The 27,377-nt window shown below is 44.5% G+C and overlaps 1 protein-coding gene across 1 annotated transcript in view; it reads right to left on the bottom strand.

Moving 5' to 3' along the window:
• LOC126292316 (mitogen-activated protein kinase kinase kinase 11-like) overlaps positions 1–27,377 on the bottom strand; it is a 576,187-nt gene that overhangs the window by 144,688 nt on the left and 404,122 nt on the right. Inside the window, exon 2 of the mRNA XM_049986253.1 lies at positions 7,977–8,157. Within this exon, the coding sequence (XP_049842210.1) occupies positions 7,977–8,157 (181 nt within the window). The remainder of the gene's footprint in view (positions 1–7,976; positions 8,158–27,377) is intronic.

Below are 27,377 nucleotides of genomic sequence, written 5' to 3'. Positions count from 1 at the left end.
AAAAGGTCGAATCACTAGCGTGAGGAACACGCGAACATCGCACACACAGAGCTGGCTGTACTGCCACGAGCGTAGCAAGTACGATCACGTTCTCGTCTGTTCGTCCGTCCCAGTGTTAACGGCTCTTTTTCTGAGGAATGGGTCTACGTATCAAGCTAAAATTTATGTCATATACTAATAACTACGGTCCATTAGCAGAGTAAGTAATTTAAGCTTCTAAGTCAATGCAATTGGAAGGTAGGGCCATATATATCACACATTTTGATGCTTTGAGGCTTATCTCAATAGGGGTAAGATACACACTGCCTAAAGGAAAATTAAAGAGACCTTTGGAGAAAAGAGAACCACTCGTATCAATATCAAGAGCTCCGATGGAAACACAGTTCTAAGCAAAGAAGGGAAAGCAGAAAGGTGCAAGCAGTATATAGAGGGTCTATACAAGGGCGATGTATTTGAGGACAATATTATGGAAATGGAAGAGGATGTAGATGAAGATGAAATGGGAGATATGATACTGCGTGAACAGTTTGACTGCGCACTGCAAGATCTGAGTCGAAACATTCCATTAGAACTACTGACGGCCTTGGGAGAGCCAGTCCTAACAAAACTCTACCATCTGGTGAGCAAGATGTATGAGACAGGCGAAATGCCCCTGTTCAGGAACCACACGTTTGCCTGGCCTCTCAACAGATACCCCTCCGTTGTGGTTGCACCTACGGTACGGCCATCTGTATCGCTGAGGCACGCAAGCCTCCCCACCAACGGCAAGGTTCATGGGGGAAGCTTCCCTTTCACATCTCATTAATATTCAATATGCTTCAACTTGGACAACTGGAAAGTAATTTTATTTTCCTTAGAAATATTAGGCTGGTTCATGAGTTCGTAGTGTTTTTCTTTTGCATGTCTGTATTCCAGTTGTCATGGTTTTTATTATGGATTGTTATTTTTTATTTGTAGTTCACTGTTGCTATTTGAGTTTATATACTGTCATTTTGTCGTTTGGGGATAGTGAGTGGAGCTGTGGACAGTAGAGTGGCAAGTGGAGAAATCGGAACATGTTTGACATATTCTTCTGTCTGAGTTCAATAGAGGGGTGGCAGCACCGCAGTCAGCCTGAAACATATGGGCGGTGCATGGGGATAATGCTATTGGATGGACCACAGCAAGAAAATGGTATTGTCGTTTTAAGGAGTCTTATGTTCAGGAAGACCTTCGCGGTTTGATGAAGATCGTTTGGATGCATTAATCCACAGTGACCTACGTTGGTGACCACGAGAACTAGTAAATGTGGTGAGTTGGAAAATGTGGTGAACTGTGATCATTGCAACACAGGAGCAAGTCCCCCTGCAAAAATCTGGGCGCATCCACAAAGGTAATGTAATGCATCTGGTGAAATAGCAACAGTGTGCTGTGCTACGAATTGCTTCCCAGATGTGTAACCATCACTGCTGACATTTGTCAACGACTCCGACGTCTTGCGAGCACAATCCCAGAACAACGACTAGGAAGACTGCGTGATGTGATCTACTCCACGGTGACGCACGCTAGACTGACAAAAAGCACTACACTGGAGTTGGGTTGAAACTTCTTTTACGGATGAAAATGCGCTCCACCATGGCTCGATGAGGTCTTCGCCTCAAAACCACGTGATTTCTACAGTCGCGAAATCGAAAAGCTATCACAACGTTGGCATCATCATCATCATCATCATCATCATCATCATTTAAGACTGATTATGCCTTTCAGCGTTCAGTCTGGAGCGCAGCCCCCATTATAAAATTCCTCCATGATCCCCTATTCAGTGGTAACATTGGTGCCTCTTCTGATGTTAAGCCTATTACTTCAAAATCATTCTTAAACGAATCCAGGTATCTTCTCCTTGATCTACCCCAACTCCTCCTACCCTCTACTGCTGAACCCATGAGTCTCTTGGGTAACCTTGCTTCTCCCATGCGTGTAACATGACCCCACCATCTAAGCCTGTTCGCCCTCACTGCTACATCTATAGAGTTCATTCCCAGTTTTCTTTGATTTCCTCACTGTGTACACCCTCCCGCCATTGTTCCCATCTACTAGTACCTGCAATCATCCTAGCTACAAAACGTTGGCAGACTTGTAAATAGTGAGGGAGAATATGTTACTGATGACCAAAGTCTCTGTTACGTATATACGTTATGTCCATTAACGTTATGAAAAAACAGCACGAATTTATGTACCCATCCAGTACAACTTCCTTGTGTCTCATCTGACAGTCACATTTTTGCAGAACCTGTGGCATCATTTCTTGGAAGCTAGAATATTATCTGAATTCACTTTGGTTGAGAAACGTCTAGACACATTGCTCTTTTTGATAAGCTCTCAACATTCTTCCACTGTGTATATTCTGTGACTCTTTCTGATGAGGCGTTTAACAGCCCTAAAGACCCTGGCACAGGGTACAGAGGAATGCCATCTACGGAAATAGTGGGTTATGGCTTTCAATACATCGTTATCAACCATATTGAACAGGAAACAAACCAGTGGATTCGTCACTCGATACTACTAGATGCTGCACATTTTGCTTTTCAATTTTTTTGTTGAATGCAGTCCAACGAAAAGCTACAAAATTCCCTCACGGTGAATATACACTGTCACGTGGCCGACATTGCCTACTTTCCAGAAAGAGAACAACTGTGCTAGAAATGATGTACATATGCAGACTGAAGCGATGAATGAAAATTTGTACCAAGCCCGGCATTCGAACCTGGGCCTTCTGATCACTAGGCAGGCGCGAAGACCACCACTACACCCTGGCACAGCGGCGACTACTATCCCAGTACGCCTCTCCCTCGATCCAAATTCCCATTCACGCATCAGCCCGAATGGTATTCCTCCTAAACTCGGACAGCATTACAAAGACACTATAACAGAATTGGAATGCCACCTTGTAATAACAACGTCTCTGTACTATTGTACATATAAGCAATTCTTTTCATCTGATTTTACGATAAACTTGTGTAATTGATGTTCTGATTTCATTTCTTTTTGTTTCATGCCATTATGTTAAGAAAACTGTAAACAAGTTTCAATGTGAATATTAATGTTTACGTCAAATGTCAAGTAATATTGTAATAGAATTGAAATGTAACACATGTTTAAACTGTTGTAAGATGTTTAAAATTGTAACTGTGCGTAGTTTGAGTTTGGCACTGGTTTGAGTAACACCTGCTGGAGCGAGGAGGCTCTCCTGGAAGACACAGCTTCACTGAGCCTCGGGTATGCCGTTCCAACGCCCACACAGCATGGCAAAATTCCATAGGCACTAAATGGAAACGTATTGCGACACTAAGAAGATTTAAAACGCCGATACGTCAAGAGCCACAGCTGTGGTTGTATGTGTGCTCTGTGCATCGCCATCTTGCCGCCCGCCAACCGCCGCATCGATACTAGCAGGTTGAAACTTTTAGTACTGTATTCGTGTGGATCAGAGAGTGAACTGTGTTTCTTTGGTGCAATAATAACCTATATTTTACCAGAAGTTTTCCATCATTTATTTATCCTCACAACTAACCTAGACAGGGTCCTTTCCAAATGTGGTGCAATCCGAGTGTCCCGAAATGAAAATTAAAATTTGGGTTAATAATAATTATTTGCAGAACTAGCTATACTAGAACGGTGTTTAAAGAATGTTTTGTTAATGAACCAGTAAATGAATAACGAAGGTCTAACGAAGTTGAAAGGTAACTTTAGTACTGATATAGTAATGCAGTTTATTATTTCGAGACAGATTTAAAGGCATTTAAATGAGCAATAAATAAGATGAAAAGAGCAGTAACTTATATACTGGAAATCTTGAACGCATAATAAATTCGGTAACCATTTTTTTAAAATACAGTGATCATAACAGTTTCGGGGTACACCCTCATTCATTTGAATTCTGAACATTGCCCGCATCTCGTGGTCGTGCGGTAGGGTTCTCGCTTCCCACGCCCGGGTTCCCGGGTTCGATTCCCGGCGGGGTCAGGGATTTTCTCTGCCTCGTGATGGCTGGGTGTTGTGTGATGTCCTTAGGTTAGTTAGGTTTAAGTAGTTCTAAGTTCTAGGGGACTGATGACCATAGATGTTAAGTCCCATAGTGCTCAGAGCCATTTTTTTTAAATTCTGAAATGTTCTAAATTGGTTTGACCAGCAAAACTTAAAGTCAATATAAAGGTTAAAATTTATCAGTGTTTTATCTTTATCAAAATTGACATTTTGTGTGTGGCACGAAAGTGCAATTTCTAGGGTAACCTATGCCGATTTTAATCAGATTAATAGACACTATAAAGTTTTGTAGTATACTTTATAGTGTAGTGTTATGTATTCATGGTTTTCCATATCAGTACAGAACGTGAAACTATCAGTTCAATAGATTTTCTGGTTTTAAAATTCTACTATATTATGCAGTGTTACAACTTGTCTTGCATGAATATATACCAACTTGTGTAGGGAAGAAACTCAGTTAATGCCTAATTAGGCTGGCGACGGTATTATTATCAAATTGGTAGCATCTTCTGGGTTGCTTTTGATCCATCCTGACGTGTAATTGCATTTCGAACTTGCTTGACGGATCACTGTTATTACAGAGTGGATGTAAGTCTGATTTGCCAGCATTCAGGTACACGCGGTCGATATCGACATGAAAATCCTTTCTCATACGGTGAATCCCGCTCACTTACCATAGCACAGGCTTTAACGAGTGCTGTGTCACGGATTACAATCTTAGCATCGAACGAAATGGGGGATACTGCGTGAAACTCAGGCACAGATACTCTATTCAAATGAGTGTCAAACATCATCTACTACATTCGAATTGAAGAGGGAGTCGTGCTAGAGTATTTCGTGCAACTGTGGAAAGCCACAGCGTCACTGCGGCGCAGTGGTTAAGGCATCTGCCAGCTGAGCAGGAGACCCTGGTTCGAATGCTGGCCTTGGCACAAATTTTCATTAGTCGCTACAGTCCGCATATATACACGATAGATATTTGGGACTTGAAAAGATTTCTGGTACCATGGACACTGAAGCGCCGAAGAAACTGGTATAGGCATGCGTATTCAAATACAGAGATATGTAAACAGGCACAATACGGCGCTGCGATCGGCAAAGCTTATATATGATAAGTGTCTGGCGCAGTTGTTACACCGGTTACTGCTGCTACAATGGCAGGTTTGAACATAGTGTTGTAGTCGGCGCACGGACGACAGGACACAGCACCTCCGAGGTAGGGATGAAGTGGGGATTTTCCCGTACGACCATTTCACGAGTGTACCGTAAATATCAGGAATTCGATGAAACATCAAATGTCCGACATCGCTGCAGCTGGAAAAAGATCCCGCAAGAACGGTACCAACGACGACTGAAGAGAATCGTTCAACGTAACACAAGTGCAACCCTTCCGAAAATTGCTGCAGATATCAATGCTGGGTCATCAACAAGTGTCAGCGTGCGAAACATTCAACAAAACATCATCGGAGCCGAAAGCCCACTCATGTATCCTTGATCACTGCATGACACAAAGCTTTACGCCTCGCCTGGGCCCGTCAACACCGACATTAGAACTGATGATGACTGGAAACATGTTGCCTGGTCGGACGAGTCTCGTTCCAAATTGTGTCGAGCGGATGGATGTGTATGGGAATGGAGATAACCTCATGAATCCATGGACCCTGCATGTCAACAGGGGACTAGTGGAGGCTCTGTAATAATGTGGGGCGCGTGCAGTTGGTGTGATGTGAGACCCCTGACATGTCTAGATACGACTCCGACAGGTGACACGTACGTAAGCATCCTGTCTGATCACCTGCATCCATTCATGCCCATTGTGCATTCAGACGGACTTGAGCAATTCCAGAAGGACAATGCGACACCCTTTCACGTCCAGAATCGTTACAGAGTGGGTCCAGGAACGCTCTTCAGAGTTTAAAGTTTTCCGCTGGCCACCATAGTCCTCAGACATTAACATTTTTGGGCATCTCTGGGATGCCTTGCAACGTGCTGCTCAGAAGAGATCTCCACCCCTTCGTACTCTGACGGCTTTTTGGACAGCCCGGCAGGTTGCGTGGTATCCATTCCCTGCTGCACCACTTCAACATTAGACGAGTCCATGTCACGTCGTGTTGCGGCACTTCTACGTGCTCACGGTGTATATATGGCAGGTGTACCAGTTTCTTTGACTCTTCAGTGCAGTTAGAGGTGCTAGATTTACATTTATACTCCGCAAGCCACCCAACGGTGTGTGGCGGAGCGCACTTTACGTGCCACTATCGTTACCTCCCTTTCCGGTTACAGTCGCGTATGGTTCGCGGGAAGAACGACAGCCGGAAAACCTCCGAATCTATCTAATTTTACATTCGTGATCTCCTCGGGAGGTGTAAGTAGGGGGAAGCAATGTATTCGATACCTCATCCAGAAACGCACCCTCTCGAAACCTGGACAGCAAGGTACACCGCGATGCAGAGAGCCTCTCTTGCAGAGTCTGCCGCTTGAGTTTGCTAAACATCTCCGTAACGCTATCACGCTTACCAAATAACCCTGTGACGAAACGAGCCGCTCTTCTTTGGATCTCCTCTATCTCCTTTGTCAACCCGACCTGGTACGGATCCCACACTGATGAGCAATACTCAAGTATAGGTCAAACGAGTGTTTTTGTAAGCCACCTCCTTTGTTGATGGACTACATTTTCTAAGGACTCTCCCAATGAATCTCAACCTGGAACCCGCCTTACCAACAATTAATTTTATATGATCATTCCACTCCAAATCGTTCCGCACGCACATTCACAGATATTTTACAGAAGTAACTGCTACCAGTCTTTGTTCCGCTATCACGCAATCATACAATATAGGATCCTTCTTTCTATGCATTCGCAATACATTACATTTGTGTATGTTAAGGGTCAGTTGCCACTCCCTGCACCAAGTGCCTATCCGCTGCAGATCTTCCTGAATTTCGCTGCAATTTTCTAATGCTGCAACTTCTCTGTATACTATAGCATCATCCGCGAAAAGACGCACGGAACCTCCGACACTATCTACTAGGTCATTTATATATACTGTGAAAAGGAATGGTCCCATAACACTCCCCTGTGGCACGCCAGAGGTTACTTTAACGTCTGTAGACGTCTCTTCATTGAGAACAACATGCTGTGTTCTGTTTGTTAAAAACTCTTCAATCCAGCCACACAGCTGGTCCGATATTCCGTAGGCTCTTACTTTGTTCATCAGGCGACAGTGCGGAACTGTATCGAACGCCTTCCGGAAGTCGAGGAAAATGGCATTTACCTGGGAGCCTGTATCTAATATTTTCTGGGTCTCACACGATCGCTGTTTCCAGAATCCATGTTGATTCCTACAAATTAGATTCTGGGTTTCCAGGAACTACATGATACGCGAGCAAAAAAGATGTTCTAAAATTCTACAACAGATCGACGTCAGAGATATAGGTCTATAGTTTTGCGCATCTGCTCGACGACCCTTCTTGAAGACTGAGACTACCTGTGATCTTTACCAATCATTTGGAACCTACCGTTCCTCTAGAGAGTAGAAGGGGGGGGGGGGGGGGGGAAGATGTGACCATCATGCATGTTTCAAGACAATGAACAGCCAGAGAAACCACGTTCCAGCATGTACATATGCGTACCTTCTGTACGTAATTACTTTCCAAATATCGGTTGGTCAAAAAAAAAAAATAATAATAATAATAATACAATAAAATAAAATTAGTTAGATATGCCGTTTGAGCATCTTGTAGTTCATTTGATGAATACAACAGAGCACGACAACGTCAGAGGGCCGGTGTCGACTTGAGCCGGAAGTATTTTGGACGGGCAGGGTGGCGAGTGGAGTGTAGGGTGGTAAGCGGGCGCCATGCGGAGACCGGGTGAGGGCGGCGTGGCTGAGTATTTGGGAGGAGAGGAGGAGAGGAGAGGAGCGGCGCGCGCCGGCCTTGGCGGGGCTCACCTCCAGACGTCGCTGGCCTTGGAGAAGGTGGACGTCTTGATGACCTCGGGCGCCATCCAGGCGTACGTGCCGGCCGCCGACATGCGCGTCGTCTTGTCCACCTCGCGCGCCAGCCCGAAGTCGGTGATCTTGAGCGTCTTGAACTGCAGCTCGTCGTTCTCGATCGGCTCGCTCAGCAGCACTGCGGGACACACCAGACAAAACGGCGGCGTTACGTCACAGCCCAGGCAAAAAAAAAAAAAAAAAAAAAAAAAAAAAAAAAAAAAAAAAAAAAAAAAAAACGTACAGTAGCTCGGAAATCTCTACTTAGCAGACCACCTCCCGATCCGACTGGCAGGTTGCCTATCTAATGGTTCCCAGGAGAAACACAAGTTTCGTTTTCAGTATTCCGTGTAATTATTGACCAGTTTTAAAATCTTGTAAAAATCTACTCATTAAGAGCTGTAATCTTACATTAACACTTCAACAAAGTAACACAAGAAAGAGGGCGTACTGAATAAGAAATATGGATAAGCCACGGGGAAAGACGGGTAACGTACAATATGTACAAGGACAAAGTGGGAGTATCAAGAGTGGAAGACCAAAAGTGTTCAGATTAAAAAGTGTGTACGACAGGGATGTACTGGGTGATCAAAAAGTCAGTATAAATTTGAAAACTGAATAAATCACGGAATAATGTAGATAGAGATGTACAAATTGGCACACATGCTTGGAATGACACGGGGTTTTATTAGAACCAAAAGAATACGTTCAAAAAATATCCGACAGGTGATTCAAATGGCTCAAAAGGCTCTGAGCACTGTGGGACTTAACATCTGTGGACATCAGTCCCCTAGAACTTAGAACTACTTAAACCTAACTAACCTAAGGACATCACACACATCCATGCCCGAGGCAGGATTCGAACCTGCGACCGTAGCAGTCGCGCGCTTTCTGGACTGAGCGCCTAGAACCGCTAGACCACCGCGGTCGGCTTCAAATTTATACTGGCTTTCTGATCAGCCGATACTCCTTCGACCCCTCCCCCCTGTTCAATCTCTACATCGAAGAAGCAATGGTGGAAATAAAAGAAATGGTCAGGAGTGCGATTAAAATTCAAGGTGAAAGGATATAAATGTTAAGGTTCGGTGGTGACCTCAGTGAAAGTGAATAAGAATTCCAGGATCTGCTGAATGGAATGAACAGTCTAATGACTACAGAATATATATTGGGAGTAAAACGAAGAAAGACGACAGTAATTAAAAGTATAAGAAATGAGAACAGCGTGATTCTTATCATAACTGGTGATCACTAAGTAAATGAAATTCAAGGATTCTGCTACCTAGGCAGCAAAGTAATCCACGACAGTCGGAGCAAGGTGGACATCAAAAGCAGAGTAACACTGGCGAAAATGGCATTTCTGGTCAAGAGAAGCCTACTACTATCAAACACAGGCATAAATTAGAGGAAGAAGTTTCTGAGAATGTACGTCTGGAACACAGCATGGTGTGGTAGTGAAAGACAGAGTGTGGGAAAATCGGAACAAAAAGGAATCGAAGCATTTGAGATGTGGTGCTACAGGCGAATCTTGAAAATTAGGTGGACTGATAAGGTAAAAAATGAGGTGGTTTTCCACAGAATCGACGAGCAAACGAATATACGGAAAATACTGAGAAGAAGAGGGACGGGAAGGTAGAACATATGTTACATCACGGAATAACTTCCATAGTACTAGAGGGAGGCTGTAGAGGGTAAAAAACTGTACAGAAAGAAAGAAACTGGAATACATCCAGCAAATAATTAAGGACGTAGGTTGCTACTCTGAGATGAAGAGGTTAGGACAGGAGAGGAATTCTTGGAGGGCTGCATCAAACCAGTCAGATGACTCTTCCAAACAAACAAAAATTTAAAGTAAAACGAAGCTACTAACATTCTACTTCTTTACTTTTCACTACATATTTATGTTGTCAACCCTGGCGACGAACACATTTCTCTCAACGGCTCCACAATTCCACATCTATTTGCACCGCCTCATCAACATCAAAGTCTTTTGGAAAGATATGAAAATCGTTTGGAGCCAAGTCGGGACTGCATGGAGAATGATCGATGACCGTGAACCCAAGGCGGCAAACGCTGCAGCGCTCGTGCGTGGTCTACCATTTGCCGAACTTAGCACTACTTAAACCTAACCAACCTAATGACAACCCACACATCCATGCCCGAGGCAGGATTCGAACCTGCGACCGTAGCAGTCGCGCGGTTTCGGACTGAAGTGCCCAGAACCGCGTGGTCACAGCGGCCGGCCTAGAGACAGATGGCAGTTTGGTCCCTCCGGAATTCACACACATTTGAACATTTTCTGATCCCGGTACTCTGCCGCGCCTCTGCCACCACATTCCTCCACCTCCACGCTCCCCACATCCTGTTCCTGCCTTCCCTTATCTGACCATAACATCCGCCCTGATGTGTACCTGTCCTACCAGATCCAGCAGAAGTCACCCCTCCTCCCCTTGTAAGTGCTTCCTTCCTCTCCATCCAAATCCCTCTTCACCCTCCCAAATCCCTCCTCCAAACATGCGCCCAATCAAACACCTCACCTACCACCACCCCAGAGGCTACAGTTCCATGACAACCATATCCCTGGCAGTTTAGCTACACTCTCCACTTCACTCGCCTATGATTCTACAGTATTTCAATCATCAATCAAGACATCGGCTTTTATCTTTTAACACATCCTATTGACCACCGTCTTCTACACTGTGTAAAATATTCATTTTCCATTCATCCGTGTGTATATTTTGATCAATCAACAAATCATACTTTTATCTTTTAATTTACGCAACTGACCCAGCCGCGGGCAGAGTGGCACTGGGCCGAGAACGCTGGTCGAGAGTCGACGAGGATATAAAAAATTTTGCGGGCTTCAGGGGTTTCACTCGTCAGTCGTTAAGATCAGCGAGTACAGCATGAAGCTAGAGTTGAAACGGGCTATCGCTATCGTATAGCACTCACAAGGTAATGGTCCATTCTGTTATGTCGAAATCTGCACTGCTTTTTTTCCCACACAGACAGACTACACCAAAAGAAGCTGCTGAGACGGTCTGCCAGTACTATTTTTTTATGTTGAAAATTGCCAACACCGTTTGACACCAAGTGGCTGGAAGTGTACACGCCCACTTCTTGCCCCCACCCTACAACTGTGCTACAAGGCTGGCGTGCGTCCTTGGTTGGATACGGAATGGCCAACCCAAAATCTGAACGCAGGACTCTCGAATACAAAGCGAGGGCGGTTAGCCATACACCACCTCACCCAGTCCATATCGAGAAAATGCTGAATGCATGTACGTTTTCTTGGATAATTCGAGAACTGCATCCTCTATGGAAAAAAAATCCCAGTACAAAATTTAACTACATCAAATTTGCTACAAAAAGGTCCTGTTCATTTTTCCGTAGTACTACATGGGTGATACTGTAAGGTGTTGAGGGTTGCCTAAAACCTGTGGATAGGGGCAGGGCGATCAATCTGTTATGTATGTATGTATACATACATACATGCACACACACACACACACACACACACACACACAATACACACACACACAATACACAGGGGCTTTCAATAAGTAATGTCCCACCTTTTTCTTCTCAGAACATGTTTACTGTTAAGAGGCAGAATCTGGTGACAATATACAACAAAAAAATAAATGGTTCAAATGGCTCTGACCACTATGGGACTAAACTTCTGAGGTCATCAGTCCCCTAGAGCTTAGAACTACTTAAACCTAACTAACCTAAGGACACCACACACATCCATGCCCGAGGCAGGATTCGAACCTGCGACCGTAGCAGCCGCGCGGTTCCGGACTGAGCGCCTAGAACCGCTAGACCACCGCGGCCGGCTAGTACGTAACTACTAATGTTTTGTAGAAGACCCACTGTACTCTCCGTATGACGATTAAGACGCCGGATACCGAACCACGGAGAATACTTTCAGCAAATCAAATCAAATAAGCCTCGACCCAATATCGAACACGCGACCACTTGCATGCTAATTCAAACTGATGTCCACTGTACCAACTGCACAGCACTGCTCTACATTCTGACGGAGATACGAGGGTAAGTCAAATGAAAACGTTAAATATTTTTTTAAATATTATTTATGTGCAGCAGTGGTACAAAGCTGTATCACTTTTCAACATAATCTCCTCCACGCTCAATGCAAGTCCTCCAGCGCTTACAAAGTGCATAAATTCCATTAGAAAAAAAATCTTTTGGTAGTCCGCGCAACCACTCTTGCACCGCGTGGCGTACCTCTTCATCAGAACGGAACTTCTTTCCTCACATTGCGTCTCTGAGTGGTCCAAACATAAGGAAATCACTTGGGCCACGGTCTGGTGAGTATGATGGAGGAGGAACACACAAAATGCAGGTCTGTGATTGTTGCACTGTTTTACGGGCAGCGTAGGGCCTTGCATTGTCATGTTGCAAAAGGACACCTGCTAACAGCAATCCACGTCGCTTTGATTTGATTGCAGGCGGCAGATGATTTTTCAGGAGATCTATGTATGATGCACTGCTGACAGTGGTCCATCTAGGCATGTAATGTTTCAAAAGACGCCTTTTTCGCCCCAAAAGAGAGTCAGCATAACCTTCCCTTCTGATGGTTCTCTTCGAAGCTTCTTCGGTTTTGGTGATGAGGAATGGCATCATTCCTTGCTCGCTCTCTTCATTTCCGGTTGGTGGAAGTGAACTCAGGTTTCGTCCCCAGTAACGATTCTTGCAAGGAAACCATCACCTTCTCGTTCAAAGCGCCGAAGTAGTTCTTCACAAGCATCAACACGTCGTTCTCTCATTTCAGGAGTCAGCTGCCGTGACACCCACCTTGCAGACACTTTGTGAAACTGGAGCACATCCTGCACAGCGTGTTGTGCTGACCCACGACTAAATCTGTAAACATGCTGCAATGTCATTCAGTGTTACTCGGCGGTTTTCCTTCACTATGGCTTCAACTGCTGCAATGTTCTGTGGAGTCACAACTCGTTGTGCCTGACCTGGACAAGGAGCATCTTCCACTGAAGTCACACCATTTGCCAACTTCCTACTCAATTCGTAGAATTGCTTCTGTGACAAACATGCATCACCGTACTGAACATTCATTCGTCGATGAATTTCAATAGGTTTCACACCTTCACTACGCAAAAACCGAATAACAGAACGCTGTTCTTCCCCGGTGCAAGTCGCAAGTGGGGCGGCCATCTTTATACTGATACTGCGACGGTATGTGTGCATCTGCACTATGCTGCCACCTACAGGCCATTCTGCACGCTGTTTGTAGCATGCTTACCAACTTACAGGATAACGGCGCGAAATTTCGATTTGTTATTACAAATTTAAGGTTTTCATTTGACTCACCCTCGTAGTTACCGTACATGTGATTCCAGTGTTGCCAGATTGCCAATCTTTAACGTCCATTTACTTCCCGTAATATACGCAGGACGAAATTTTTTCGAGAGATGTTTTTGAACTGCCAGTGGGTGAGGAATCGCGCAGTGAAATCCAAGTGCGCGAATTCTTCTTCACCCTGAATACTTTTATTTAACCAGTAAGAAACAATCAGAATCTATTAGAAAACGCCTAGGTTGGTTAAAAAAACCGTCTGTATGAAGTAGATCGCGAATCATTAACACAATTCTGCCCCTCACCTAGTCACATTCCACGGAGTACGAATGAGTCGTGGCTATACATTACATACTACCATGTGCCGAAACCTTTCATCGTAGGTATGTTATTGACTGATGCTTAATAACAACGAACTGTACCGAGAGCAGTGGGTTTCTCACGGATCCTCAGTGTCCCCCTGCCTTGAAAGGGCACATTTTTATGACATGCAAGTTACAATAATTTTTAACCAGCAGTATGACGTTTCCCGTCATTTTGTTACAAAGAATCGTACGGTAATAACAACGGGTTTACGAGAGATCCTCAGTTTACTGGTGCTTAGAAACGGTATATACAGGGTGAACATTAATGAAGCCGACAAACTGCTCGGACGTGTTCCTGACTGCAAGTGGAGGAAAAAAGGTCCTACGATCATGTGACCGGAAATGCATCTTTTGTAACGGTAAATGGCGCTGACGAATGACAGTTCCTCTGAGCAAGTGCCGTGTGTTCCTTGTTTGGTGCAGGCTGTGTGATTGATGAAAGCAGAGTAGTCCGGTATTCACGGTGCGAACTAGTCTAGATGGTGTTTGTGTACGACAAATCGGATGAAGAGCCAGTCAAGACAAAACTCTACCATCTGGTGAGCAATTTGTGTGAGACATTCGAAATACCCTCAGACTTCAAGAAGAATATAATAATTCCAATCCCAAAGAAAGCAGATGTGAAAATTACCGAACTATGAGTTTAATAAGTCACAGCTGCACAATACTAACGCGAATTCTTTATAGACGAATGGAAAAATTGGTAGAAGTAGACCTCGGGGAAGATCAGTTTGGATTCCGTAGAAATGTTGGAACACGCGAGGCAATACTGACCTTACGCCGTATCTTAGAAGAAAGATTAAGGAAAGTCAAACCTACGGTTCTAGCATTTGTAGACTTAGAGAAAGCTTTTAACAATGTTGACTGGAATACTCTGTTTCAAATTCTAAAGGCGGCAGGGGTAAAATACAGGGAGCGAAAGGCTATTTACAATTTGTACAGAAACCAGATGGCAGTTATTAGAGTCGAGGGGCATGAAAGGGAAGCAGTGGTTGGGAAGTGAGTGAGACAGGGTTGTAGCCTCTCCCCGATGTTATTCAATATGTATATTGAGCAAGCAGTAAAGGAAACAAAAGAAAAATTCGGAGTACGTATTAAAATCCATGGAGAAGTAATAAAAGCTTTGAGGTTCGCCGATGACACTGTAATTCTGTCAGAGACAGCAAAGGATTTGGAAGAGCAGTTGAACGGAATGGACAGGGTCTTGAAAGGAGGATAAGATGAACATCAACAAAAGCAAAACGAGGATCATGGAATGTAGTCGAATTAAGTCGGGTGATGCTGAGGAAGTTAGATTAGGAAATGAGACGCTTAAAGTGGTAAAGGAGTTTTGCTATTTGGGGACCAAAATAACTGATGATGGTTGAAGTAAAGAAGATATAAAATGTAGACTGGCAATGGCGAGGAAAGCGTTTCTCAAGAAGAGGAATTTGTTCGAGTATAGATTTAAGTGTCAGGAAGTCGTTTCTGAAAGTATTTGTATGGAGTGTAGCCATGTATGGAAGTGAAACATGGACGATAACTAGTTTGGACAAGAAGAGAATAGAAGCTTTCGAAATGTGGTGCTACAGAAGAATGCTGAAGATTAGATGGGTAGATCACATAACTAATGAGGACGTATTGAATAGGATTGGGGAAAAGAGGTGTTTGTGGGACAACTTGACCAGAAGAAGGGATCGGTTGGTAGGACATGTTCTGAGGCATCAAGGGATCACCAATTTAGTATTGGAGGGCAGCGTGGAGGGTAAAAAATCGTAAAGGGAGACCAAGAGATGAATACACTAAGCGGATTCAGAAGGATGTAGGTTGCAGTACGTACTGGGAGATGATGAAGCTTGCACAGAATAGAGTAGCATGGAGAGCTGCATCAAACCAGTCTCAGGACTGAAGATAACAACAATCGGATGGGAAGGGCCGAGAGGCAGCACGGCTACGTCAAAACTATCTGATAATCCTTGTACTCACGCAGGTGATAGTAGTTGGTTGTCATGCAGGATACACATAATCGTACATTGGCTTACATCACGTTGGCGGAAAACTTGCCTAGCGATTGTACTACGGTTCATCTCAATATCATGTAGAACCCGGTCTGATGCAGGAACAGTCCGCCGTCCACATTTACGTTAATCTCTCTGCAAGGGCCCATTACCATACAGACGCCCAAAGAGAGCTCGAAATGTTGCGTGATGCGATTGGCGCCTGTGAGAGTGCTTGTTCTGGTACAATTGAGCTGCGTCTAGATCGTGTCTACAAACACCATCTCGGCTTGTTCCCGACATGGATACCGGACCACTCTGCTGCTTTACAGCACGCTGCGTCAATCACACAGCCCGCAACACGCAAGGAACACACTGCACATGTTCAGCACTACTGTGATTCGTCAGCGCCATCTACCGTGGCAACGATGCATATCCGGATCTAAATTCATTGGACTTTTTTTCCTCCACTCCCTGTCAGCAATCAGTCCCTGCAGTTTTATTCCCTGCAGTTTGTTGGTTTTATTGATGTTCACTGGAGATTATACTGATGCGCAAAAGAAACTGGCATAGGCATGCATATTCAAATACAGAGAGATGTAAACAAGTAGAATACGGTGGTGGGGTCGGCGACGCCTATGTAAAGCAACAAGTGTCTGGCGCATTTGTTAGATCGGTACTGCTGCTACAATGACAGGTTATCAAGATTTAAGTGAGTTTTAACGTGGCACACGAGCGAAGGGACACAGCCGCAAAAAAGATTCTGCAAGAACAAGACCAACGACGACTGAAGAGAATCGTTCAAGGTGACAGAAGTGCAACCGTTACGCAAATTGCTCCAGATTCCAATGCCAGGCCATCTACAAGTGTCACCATTCAACGGAACATAATCGATATGGGCTTTCGGAGCGGAAGGCCCACTCGTGTACCCTTGATGACTGCACGACACAAAGCTCTTCTCCTCGCCTGGGCCCGTCAGCACCGACATTGGACTGTTGATGACTGGAAACATGTTTCCTGGTCGGACGAGTCTCGTTTCAAATTGTATCGAGGCGATGGACGTGTACGGGTATGGAGACATGCTCATGAAGTCACGGACCATGCATGTCAGCAGAGGATTGTTCAAGCTGGTGGAGGCTCTGTAACGATGTGGGTCGTGTACAGTTGGAAAGATATGGAACTCTTGATCTGACAGGTGACAAATCCGTAAGCACCCTGTCTGATAACCTGCATCCATTCCTGTCCATCGTGCATTCCGACGGACGTGGGAAATTCCAGCAGGACAAAGCGACACACCACACGCCCAGAACTGCTAGAGTGTGGCTCCAGAACACGCTTCTGAGTTTAAACACCTTCGCTGGCCACAAAACTCCCCAGATATGAACGTTATTGAGCGTATCTGGGATGCTTTGCAACGTGCTGTCGAGGAGAGATCTCAACCCCCTCGTACTCTTACTGATTTACGGACAGTCCTCCAGGATTCATGGTCTCAGTTCCCTCCAGCACTACGTCAGATAATAGTCGAGTCCATGCCACGTCGTGTTGCGGCACTTCCGCGTGCTCCCGGCGGCCCTTACGCGATATTAGGTAGGTGTACCAGTTTCTTTGGCTCGTCAGCGTATAAATATTAGGTCTACAACTTCGCTTCCACCGTTTTGCAATAGACGGCAGTAGCGGCAAGTGGGATTCAGCTAGTTCGTCATAGGTGTAATACAATAAGCTTAACCATCTGTAAACATAATACTATAAAAATATTACTCTATTATTAGATTTGTGATTGCATCATAAGGTTATTCTCGATTAAGTACGTCAACTTACGTACCCATTTCTCATAATTTGCAGGAAGTTTTTATTTCTGCTTTAACATAAAGAAATCTGCGGCTGTTTCACTTACAATTCTGGGTAAGACCAACGGTGAGGGATCTATTAGTGGAAGAACAGGGAGAGAATGTTTTGAATGCCTTTAGAAGGGTGATTTTGACGTCGAAGACTGGCAAGGAGGTGGAAGACAGAACGTTTCCGTAGCTACTGAAACATACGAAGACAGTCACAGGACACAATTATCGAAAGCAATTGATACGTTCGAGCCCAGCACTGAAACACAAACGGCCACAATACAGCGATACACACGTAAAGGTAATTTTGCAGCAGCTCAGCGCTCGGCCCCATGTAGCAAAACCCCTCAAAATATACATGGAAACGTTGAAATGAGGTCGCGCGGGATTAGCCAAGCGGTCTTAGGCGCTGCTGTCATTGGCTGTGCGGCTGGTCCCAGCGGAGGTTCGAATCCTCCCTCGGGCATATGTGTGTGTGTTTGTCCTCAGGCTAATTTACATTAAATAGTGTGTAAGCTTAGGGACTGATGACTTAGCAGTTAAGTCCCATAAGATTTCACACATATTTGAACTTTCTCTCTCTCTCTCTCTCTCTCTCTCTCTCTCTCTCTCTCTCTCTCTCTCTCTCTCTCTTTAAATTATAAGTCCTATCCCACCTGCCGTATTCTCCATACGTTGCTCTCTCTGACCACCATTTTTTCGATCAGTCGCATACAGTCTCGCTGAGCAGCACAACCGATCATATGAACAAGTGCAAAATTTAATCGATTCATGGATCCTCACAAACGACGGCCAGTTCTTGCGCCACGGGATTGGTATGCTATCCGAAAGATTGGAGACTGTAGTGGCCGGCGATGGCAATACTGTGAATCACATTTTTTTGTACGTTTTTCACAATGAAGCCCCGAACTTGGAGAAAAAACGGCGGAAGCGAAGTTGTAGAGCTAGTAGATATAACGTCTAGCAACACTCTACTCACGAGACATGTCGTCGTGTCACATAGATGGCGTTCTGCCATCCCACTGGTTTACGTTCAAACGCACGTTCAGAGTATCTAACATCTACATCTACATTTATACTCCGCAGGTCACCCAACGGTGTGTGGCGGAGGGCACTTTACGTGCCACTGTCATTACCTCCCTTTCCTGTTCCAGTCGCGTCTGGTTCGAGGGAAGAACGACTGCCCGAAAGCCTCCGTGCGCGCTCTAATCTCTCTAATTTTACATTCGTGATGTCCTCGGGAGGTATAAGTAGGGGGGAAGCAATATATTCGATACCTCATTCAGAAATGCATCCTATCGAAACCTGAACAGCAAGCTACACCGCGATGCAGAGCGCCTCTCTTGCAGAGTCTGCCACCTGAGTTTGCTAAACATCTCCGTAACGCTATCACGCTTACCAAATAACACTGTGACAAAACGCGCCGCTCTTCTTTGGATCTTCTCTGTCAACCGGACCTGGTACGGATCCCAGACTGATGAGCAATACTGAAGTATAGGTCGAACGAGTGTTTTGTAAGCAACCTCCTTTGTTGATGGACTACATTTTCTAAGGACTCTCCCAACGATTCTCAACCTGGCACCCGCCTTACCAACAATTAATTTTATATGATCATTCCACTTCAAATCGTTCCGCACGCATACTCCCAGATATTTTACAGAAGTAACTTCTACCAGTGTTTGTTCCACTATCATATAATCATACAATAAAGGATCCTTCTTTCTATGTATTCGCAATACATTACATTTGTCTATGTTCAGGGTCAGTTGCCACTCATTGTGCCTATCTCCTGCAGATCTTCCTGCATTTCGTTACAATTTTCTAATGCTCCAACTTCTCTATATACTACAGCATCATCCGCGAAAAGCCGCATGGAACTTCCGACACTATCTACTAGGTCATTTATATATATTGTGAAAAGCAATGGTCCCATAACACTCCCCTGTGGCACGCCAGAGGTTACTTTAACGTCTGTATACGTCTCTCCATTGAGAACAACATGCTGTGTTCTGTTTGCTAAAAACTCTTCAATCCAGGCACACAGCTGGTCCGATATTCCGTAGGGTCTTACTTTATCAGGCGACAGTGCGGAACTGTATCGATCGCGTTCCGGAAGTCAAGCTAGATGCTAGATATTGCTCTGCAGTTGGTAAAAACTCGCCAACAGTTTCTTCCGCGCTATGTCAGAAACTAGGCTCGTTCAACGCTCTACGTTCGAATGCGCTGTCCGCGTGCCGATGGCATAAAAGTATACAGACAGGTGTCGAGAACTTGGCATTGTGCGCTACTAGAGTGGGTTCGCAATGATACCGTTTCGAAGAAGCGTCAAGAGACCTGAAGACGCGTGAACAGGAGCGCACGTTCCCGCCGGCCTCTGCCCGCGGCGCCGCACAGCTGCGGCAGGCAGGTATTGGCGCACGGCGCTGGGACTGCGCAATGCCGGCGTGCCGCACATACCGCGCGCACCCCACACCCACACCCACACCCACACCCACAGACCGGTCCCGCGGCGCGGCTACGCAAAACTACTGTGTGTCTGCCGCTGGCGAGGCACTCCCACACCCCTCTACACATACCAGTGTCAGTGGTACAGCTGTGCTCTGCCAAAACTGCTCTTCGGCAGTTCGACGTAGTAAATGGTTAGGTTGCCGGTGCAGCTGGTAGCACTGCTATGCAAGCCGCACAAATTAAAGTGTGACAGATTAGACGACTTCTCCTTTTTTTTTTTTGCACAAAATTAGAATCGCACATCGATCACTATTAGTCCACTGTGTATTTTACATCCTTACAAATTACAAATTGCGTTTTGTAAGTAACGAAATTATTCTATCAATTAGCGTCTGCGCTTTTATGTAACCAAAGCCCTGCAGCATTCGTGGTGTCAGTTCCCTCCATCACTATTTCAGACATTAGTCGAGTCCATGCCACGTCGTACTGCGGCACTTCCGCGCGCTCTCGGGGACCCTACACAGTATTAGGCAGATGTAGCAGTTTCTTTGGCTCATCAGTGTAGATTCACCTTAAAAAGCCGGCCGCGGTGGCCGAGCAGTTCTAGGCGTTAACAGTCGGGAACCGCGCTGCTGCTACGGTCGCAGGTTCGAATCCTGGCTCGGGCATGGATGCGTGTGATGTCCTTAGGTTGGTTTGGTTTAATTACTTGTAAGTTCTAGGGGACAGATGGCCTCAGATGTTAAGTCCCATAGTACTCAAAGCCATTAGAACCAAGCCATTTCCCCTTGAAACGGGAAGGGGTGAAGCGTGTAGAGATTAACTGAGGATATGTAAAGGACAGCGTAACTGATCGGACACTCTCTTTTAGATAGTTATCCAGTCTTGCGTTAGTTAAAAATAAAAAGTACTTGCAGCATAACCGAAGTTGTTAATGTTTAATCCAGATTTTGTTCGAAAATTGTTGATTTGTAACGTGCTTGAAGCCGAAACAAAAAATATGGATTTGTCCCATAGCGCTAGAAAACGCAATTTCCTCGCTAAAAAAGAAGAGAGAGGGGAAAAAACACGTATCAAACATCGCTTCAGTATTTTGTAGAGTTTACGTAAAACGTGTTTCTGTTATTCATTAAACAACTTCTGCCCTTGTCGATAGTAACCGGAAACACTTGCTTTTGATCAAAACGAAGAACGTTCTATCGATTAGGAAATAACAAAAATAATTATTTAGAGTTTTATATGTTTGTGCATTTAAACCTTACTTGCGTCAGAAGTTATTGCTTTCGTTACAAAAAAAAAATGGTTCAAATGCCTCTGAGCACTATTGGACTTAACTTCTGAGGTCATCAGTCCCCTAGTGTACTGCTGCATCTACATTTGTTTTCGATAATTTGTTAGAAGTAGGGTTGTAGTGACAGCTACCCTCGGCTTCTAACAAAATCATTCGTTGGCATATTTTTTTCTACGTCTGTACTCTCCGCAGTTCACCCTGCGGTGTACGGCGTAAGGTACCACGTGTACCGCTGTCGCTTGCCGCCTTTCCTACTGCAGTCATGTAGGGTTCGCGCTATGAACGATTGCCGGTAATCCTTCCTGTGGGCTCGAAACTCTCTCATTTTATCTCGGTGGTCTTTTCGCCAGATATACTTAGCAGGAAGCACTGTATCTGCCGACTCTTCCAGAAACGTAACGCTCTCGGAACCTTAACACTCCGCCGTCCGGTGACAACACAGTGGTGTCGTCTGCATAGTACCGCGCAGTGCCCGAAGACAGCACTTTAGTATCTCTTGCATTCTGTTGGCGTTTTGTTTAGGTAACAATAAGTCACACACGCCAACAACTTTTTTTTGTTTGTAATAAGCACTTGCGCCCTTTCATCATGGCAGACGAAAGAGACGATGTGATTGTTTACGGTGAATGCGCGGACGTCTCGTATGACGTCCCGGACGACTTGGCCGATTTGGAAGAAGACATTGGATATTTAAAAAAAAATGAAACGGAATCGTTGGAAGATAGTGAAATACGTCCAAGCAGAATCCGGTGAACGGTACGGTTGCCCTGGAATCAGATAAAGACGACAGCGCACAGGGGTCAGACTTTGATTTACCGAAAACCAATAATAAATTTGAAGGATCTCCCAGTCCAAAATACTTCCCACAGATACACAAAGCGTCGAGGATATCGTACAATTTTATATTGGGAACCATTTATTTTAATATATTAGCAACGAAACCAACAAGTACTACAGTCAAAATTGCAATAGAAGGAAACTGGATTAAAAAAAAAACATGCCAAAAAAACATGCCGAACTTAGAAAATGGTTTGGGCTTGCTATCCCCATGACAACTGTAAAAAAGCAAGGATAGTTGATTATCGGTTAACGAATCCGTTGATGGAAACACTGAATGCAGCACGTCATTCTGAATGGAGAGAAGTCTTCCGAAATAAGAGTGATTTCAGTTGTGCTGCATGGGAGTGTCGTAGGACCGTTGCTATTCACAATATACATAAATGGCCTTGTGGATGACATCGGAAGTTCACTGAGGCTTTTTGCGGATGATGCTGTGGTATATCGAGAGGTTGTAACAACGGAAAATTGTACTGAAATACAGGAGGATCTGCAGCGAATTGACGCATGGTGCAGGGAATGGCAATTGAATATCAATGTAGACAAGTGTAAAGTGCTGCGAATACATAGAAAGATAGATCCCTTATCATTTAGCTACAATATAGCAGATCAGCAACTGGAAGCAGTTAATTCCATAAATTATCTGGGAGTTTGCATTAGGAGTGATTTAAAATGGAATGATCATATAAAGTTGATCGTCGGTAAAGCAGATGCCAGACTGAGATTCATTGGAAGAATCCTAAGGAAATGCAATCCGAAAACAAAGGAAGTAGGTTACAGTACGCTTGTTCGTCCACTGCTTGAATACTGCTCAACAGTGTGGGATCCGTACCAGATACGGTTGATAGAAGAGATACAGAAGGTCCAACGGAGAGCAGCGCGCTTCGTTACAGGATCATTTAGTAATCGCGAAAGCGTTACGGAGATGATAAATAAACTCCAGTGCAAGACTCTGCAGGAGAGACGCTCAGTACCTCGGTACGGGCTTTTGTTGAAGTTTCGAGAATATACCTTCACCGACGAGTCAAGCAGTATATTGCTCCCTCCTACGTATATCTCGCGAAGAGACCATGAGGATAAAATCAGAGAGATTAGAGCCCACACAGAAGTATGCCGACAATCCTCCTTTCTTTCGAGACTGGAATAGAAGGGAGAACCGATAGGGTACCCTACGCCACACACCGTCAGGTGGCTTGCGGAGTATGGATGTAGATGTGGAACGTTGGACGATTGAACATCGCACACAAACCAGGTAAGTAAAAATTTTGTTGTACTACTTGTTCTCAAATAATTTTTAGCATGTGCAACACACCCATTTCTTGGGACAACGTTGCAGTAACTGCTTACAGCAAATGAGTTCAGGTACGATTTTAGTCTTTTTTATCATTAGGTATACAGTTACTTCGCATGTTTTATATATTAGGTATACAATCATTCCTTGCCATCTCTTTTTTGCTGCTGACAGTCTTAAAACTGCCGCTGGCTGGTCGAAACGAGTAAGTGCATTGTGGAACGCCCATGCGATGGCATTCAAAATAATAAAAGTCTGTGAGGCTCACAGCGTTTCTTTGGCTGACATCTACTTCTTCAAGATCGGTGAAGCGGACACACTACGTGTATACGCCGTGTTATGGAGGAGTGATTGCAAAAAATATGACCGTATTAGAAATTAAATTTTTAATATAGTTTCAGTTTGATGAAACTCGACTCAAGATGCCGGACACGGCCAAAAACATCAGCAAAGTTCTTGAGACATATCGATTTTTTGAACAAAGTTGTTCTCGATAACTGGCTAGGTCTTCTCAGCGGATTGCACTGCTGTAATGATTCTAGGGTATTTCCTTCGCTAAGCGTTACGCTATCACGCTATTAAGTAATTTTTACCATTTTAGTAAGTTGAAGAATCGAAACACGACTTCGAAAAACTTACACTTTTGTTGGCCTTTTATAACTACCTCAATTTTTATTTAATGAAAATAACTTTTAAAGAAAGAAATTGCTGTAATATTTTCACGGACCTAAAAGAGCTAAATTTTTCTATGACCTTCGGAAGCCGAGATAATTTTGTCGAAATATCTCTAAACGTATGTAAGTATTCGGTACTTATAAAAAAAAGTAATTTGTTGATTTTTTTAAGGAGTACAACTTTCGCATTTAACATTTTTCGATAGGATTTGCAGTTTTTTACTTATTTAAGAAGATTGGTTTTTCAACTTTGCGGTTTTTCTGACCATGTTCACCAACTTGGATCGTGTTTCATGAAACATAACTCTTAAAAATTTAATTTCCTATACTCTCACTTTTTATGTTCAGGAAATATTTTTTGCAAATTTAACATTGGGCCGTCACAGAATGCTAGGACCACTACAGCACAAACGTAGGCATGCCGATCAGTCATGTTAAACACCTACGATACCGCCCAGCAGTGACAGAGATGTTTCCAGAAAGCGGCAGTTTTTCACAGCCACCATCACACAATAGCCTCCATAATATGACATTAATTATTCCTGGTGGGTGCGACACACGTCAATATAGATGTGTTAATGCCAAGCTCCCGGCTGTTATGCCGACTTGTTTCCATTGTCTGCACGACCGACCCAGCCGTCCTCCAGGCGCTGCGAGTTTCACTGCCACGTGCACACGCTGCCTAGACTCCAGCCGGACTATTAACTGCGGCTGGTCTCGTACCGCTATTAATAGCTGAAATCGATGCCCGGCCCCACTATGCCCTTTGCCGCTCTTTTCTCTTCCAGTGACACTGTCTCCCTTATTTCACGACAATACGAAACGTGCTGACCTCCTTTGAACTTACTCACGTACTCTGTCAATCCGACCTGGTAAGGATCCCACACCGCGCAGCAGTATTCTACACTACTGGCCATTAAAATTGCTACACCAAGAAGAAATGCAGATGATAAACGGGTATTCATTGGACAACTATATTATACTAAAACTGACATGTGACTACATTTTCACGCAGTTTGGGTGCATAGATCCCGAGAAATCAGTACCCAGAACAACCACCTCTGGCCGTAATAACGGCCTTGATACGCCTGGGCATTGAGTCAAACAGAGCTTGGATGGCGTGTACAGGTACAACTGCCATTGCAGCTTCAACACGATAACACAGTTCATCAAGAGTAGTGACAGGCATATTGTGACGAGCCAGTTGCTCGGCCACCATTGACCACACGTTTTCAATTGGTGAGGGATCTGGAGAATGTGCTGGCCAGGGCACCAGTCGAACATTTTTCTGTATCCAGAAAGGCCCGTACAGGACCTGCAACAGGCGGTCGCGCATTATCCTGCTGCAATGTGGGGTTTCGCAGGGATCGAAGGAAGGGTAGAGCCACGGGTCGTAACACATCTGAAATGTAACGTCCACTGCTCGAAGTGCCGTCAATGCGAACACGAGATGACCGAGACGTGTAACCAATCGCATCCCATACCATCACGCCAGGTGATACGCCACTATGGCGATGACGAATACACGCTTCCAATGTGTGTTTACCGCGATGTCGCCAAACACGGATGCGACCATCGTGATGCTGCAAACAGAACCTGGACTCATCCGAAAAAATGACGTTTTGCCATTCGTGCACCCAGGTTCGTTGTTGAGTACACCATCGCAGGCGCTCCTGTCTATGATGCAGCGTCAAGGGTTACCGCAGCCATGGTCTCCGAGCTGATAGTGCATGCTGCTGCAATCGTAGTCGAACTGTTCGTGCAGACGGTTGTTGTCTTGCAAACGTCCCCATCTACTGACTCAGGGATCGAGACGTGGCTGCACGATCCGTTACAGGCATGCGGATAAGATGCCTGTCATCTCGACTGTTAGTGACACGATGCCGTTGGGATCCAGCACGGCGTTCCGTATTACCCTCCTGAACCCACCGATTCCATATTCTGCGAACAGTCATTGGATCTCGACCAAGGCGAGCAGCAATGTCGCTATACGATAAACCGTATTCGCGATAAGCTACAATCCGACCTTTGTCAGCGTCGGAAACGTCATGGTACGCATTTCTCCTCCTTACACGAGGCATCACAACAAGATTTCACCAGGCAACGCCGGTCAACTTCAGTTTGTGTATGAGAAATCGGTTGGAGACTCTCCTCATGTCAGCACGTTGTAGGTGTCGCCACCTGCGCCAACCTTGTGTGAATGCTCTGAAAAGGTAATCATTTGCATATCACAGCATCTTCTTCCTCTCGGTTAAATTTCGCGTCTGTAGCACGTCATCTTCGTGGTGTAGCAATTTTAATGGCCAGTAGTGTAGAAGAGGACGGACAATGTTAGTGTAGGAAGTCTCTTTAGTACTGTTACATTTTCTAAGCGTCCTGCCAATAAAACACAGTCTTTGGTTCGCCTTTCCCCAACATTTTCTGTGTGTTCCAATTTAAGTTGTTCGTAACCGTAATTCCTAGGTAGTTACTTAAATTTACAGCCTTCAGATTTGACTGATTTATCGTCTAACCGAAGTTTAGTGGATTCCTTTTAGCACTCATATGGATGACCTCACAGTTTTCGTTATTTACGGTCAATCACCAATTTTTGCATCAAACCGATATTTTATATAAATCTGTTTTGCAATTTGTTTTGATCTTCTGATGCCTTTACTAGTCGATAAACGACAGCTTCATCTGCAAGGAACCTAAGGCGGCTGCTCAGATAGTCTCCTAAATCGTTTATATAGATAAGGAACAGCAAAGGGCATATAACACTACCTCGGGGAACGCCAGAAATCACTTCTGTTTTACTCCATGATTTTCTGTCAATTGCTACGAACTGTGACCTCTCTTACAGGAAATCACGAATCCAGTCACATAAATGAGACGGTATTCCGGAAGCACACAATTTCACTACAAGCCGTTCTCGAAATCAAGAAACACGAATCAGTTTGAACTCTCTTGCCAATAGCACTCAACACTACGTGTGAGTGAAGAGCTAGTTCTTTTTCACAAGAACAATGTTTTCTAAATCTGTGTTGACTGTGTGGTAACAGAATAGACAGTTCTCTTCGAGGTAATGCATAATGTTCGAATACAGTATATGTTCCAAAATCCTGTTCAATATCGACATTAATGATATGCGCCTGTAGTTTGGTGGATCACTTTCTTGAATACTGGCGTGACCCGAGCAACTTCCCAATCTTTGGGTATCGATATTCCGTCGAGCGAACACTTGTACATGTTTTTAAAGTATGGAGCTATTGTATCGGCATACTCTGAAAGGAACGTAATTAGTTTACAGTCTGGTCCAGAAGACTTGC

This window comes from Schistocerca gregaria, chromosome 9 (genome assembly GCF_023897955.1).
Source record: "Schistocerca gregaria isolate iqSchGreg1 chromosome 9, iqSchGreg1.2, whole genome shotgun sequence".
In the NCBI taxonomy this organism is placed as follows: domain Eukaryota; kingdom Metazoa; phylum Arthropoda; class Insecta; order Orthoptera; family Acrididae; genus Schistocerca; species Schistocerca gregaria.
Note: the sequence above shows the minus strand (reverse complement) of the source record. Positions and strands in the feature narration are given on the sequence as shown.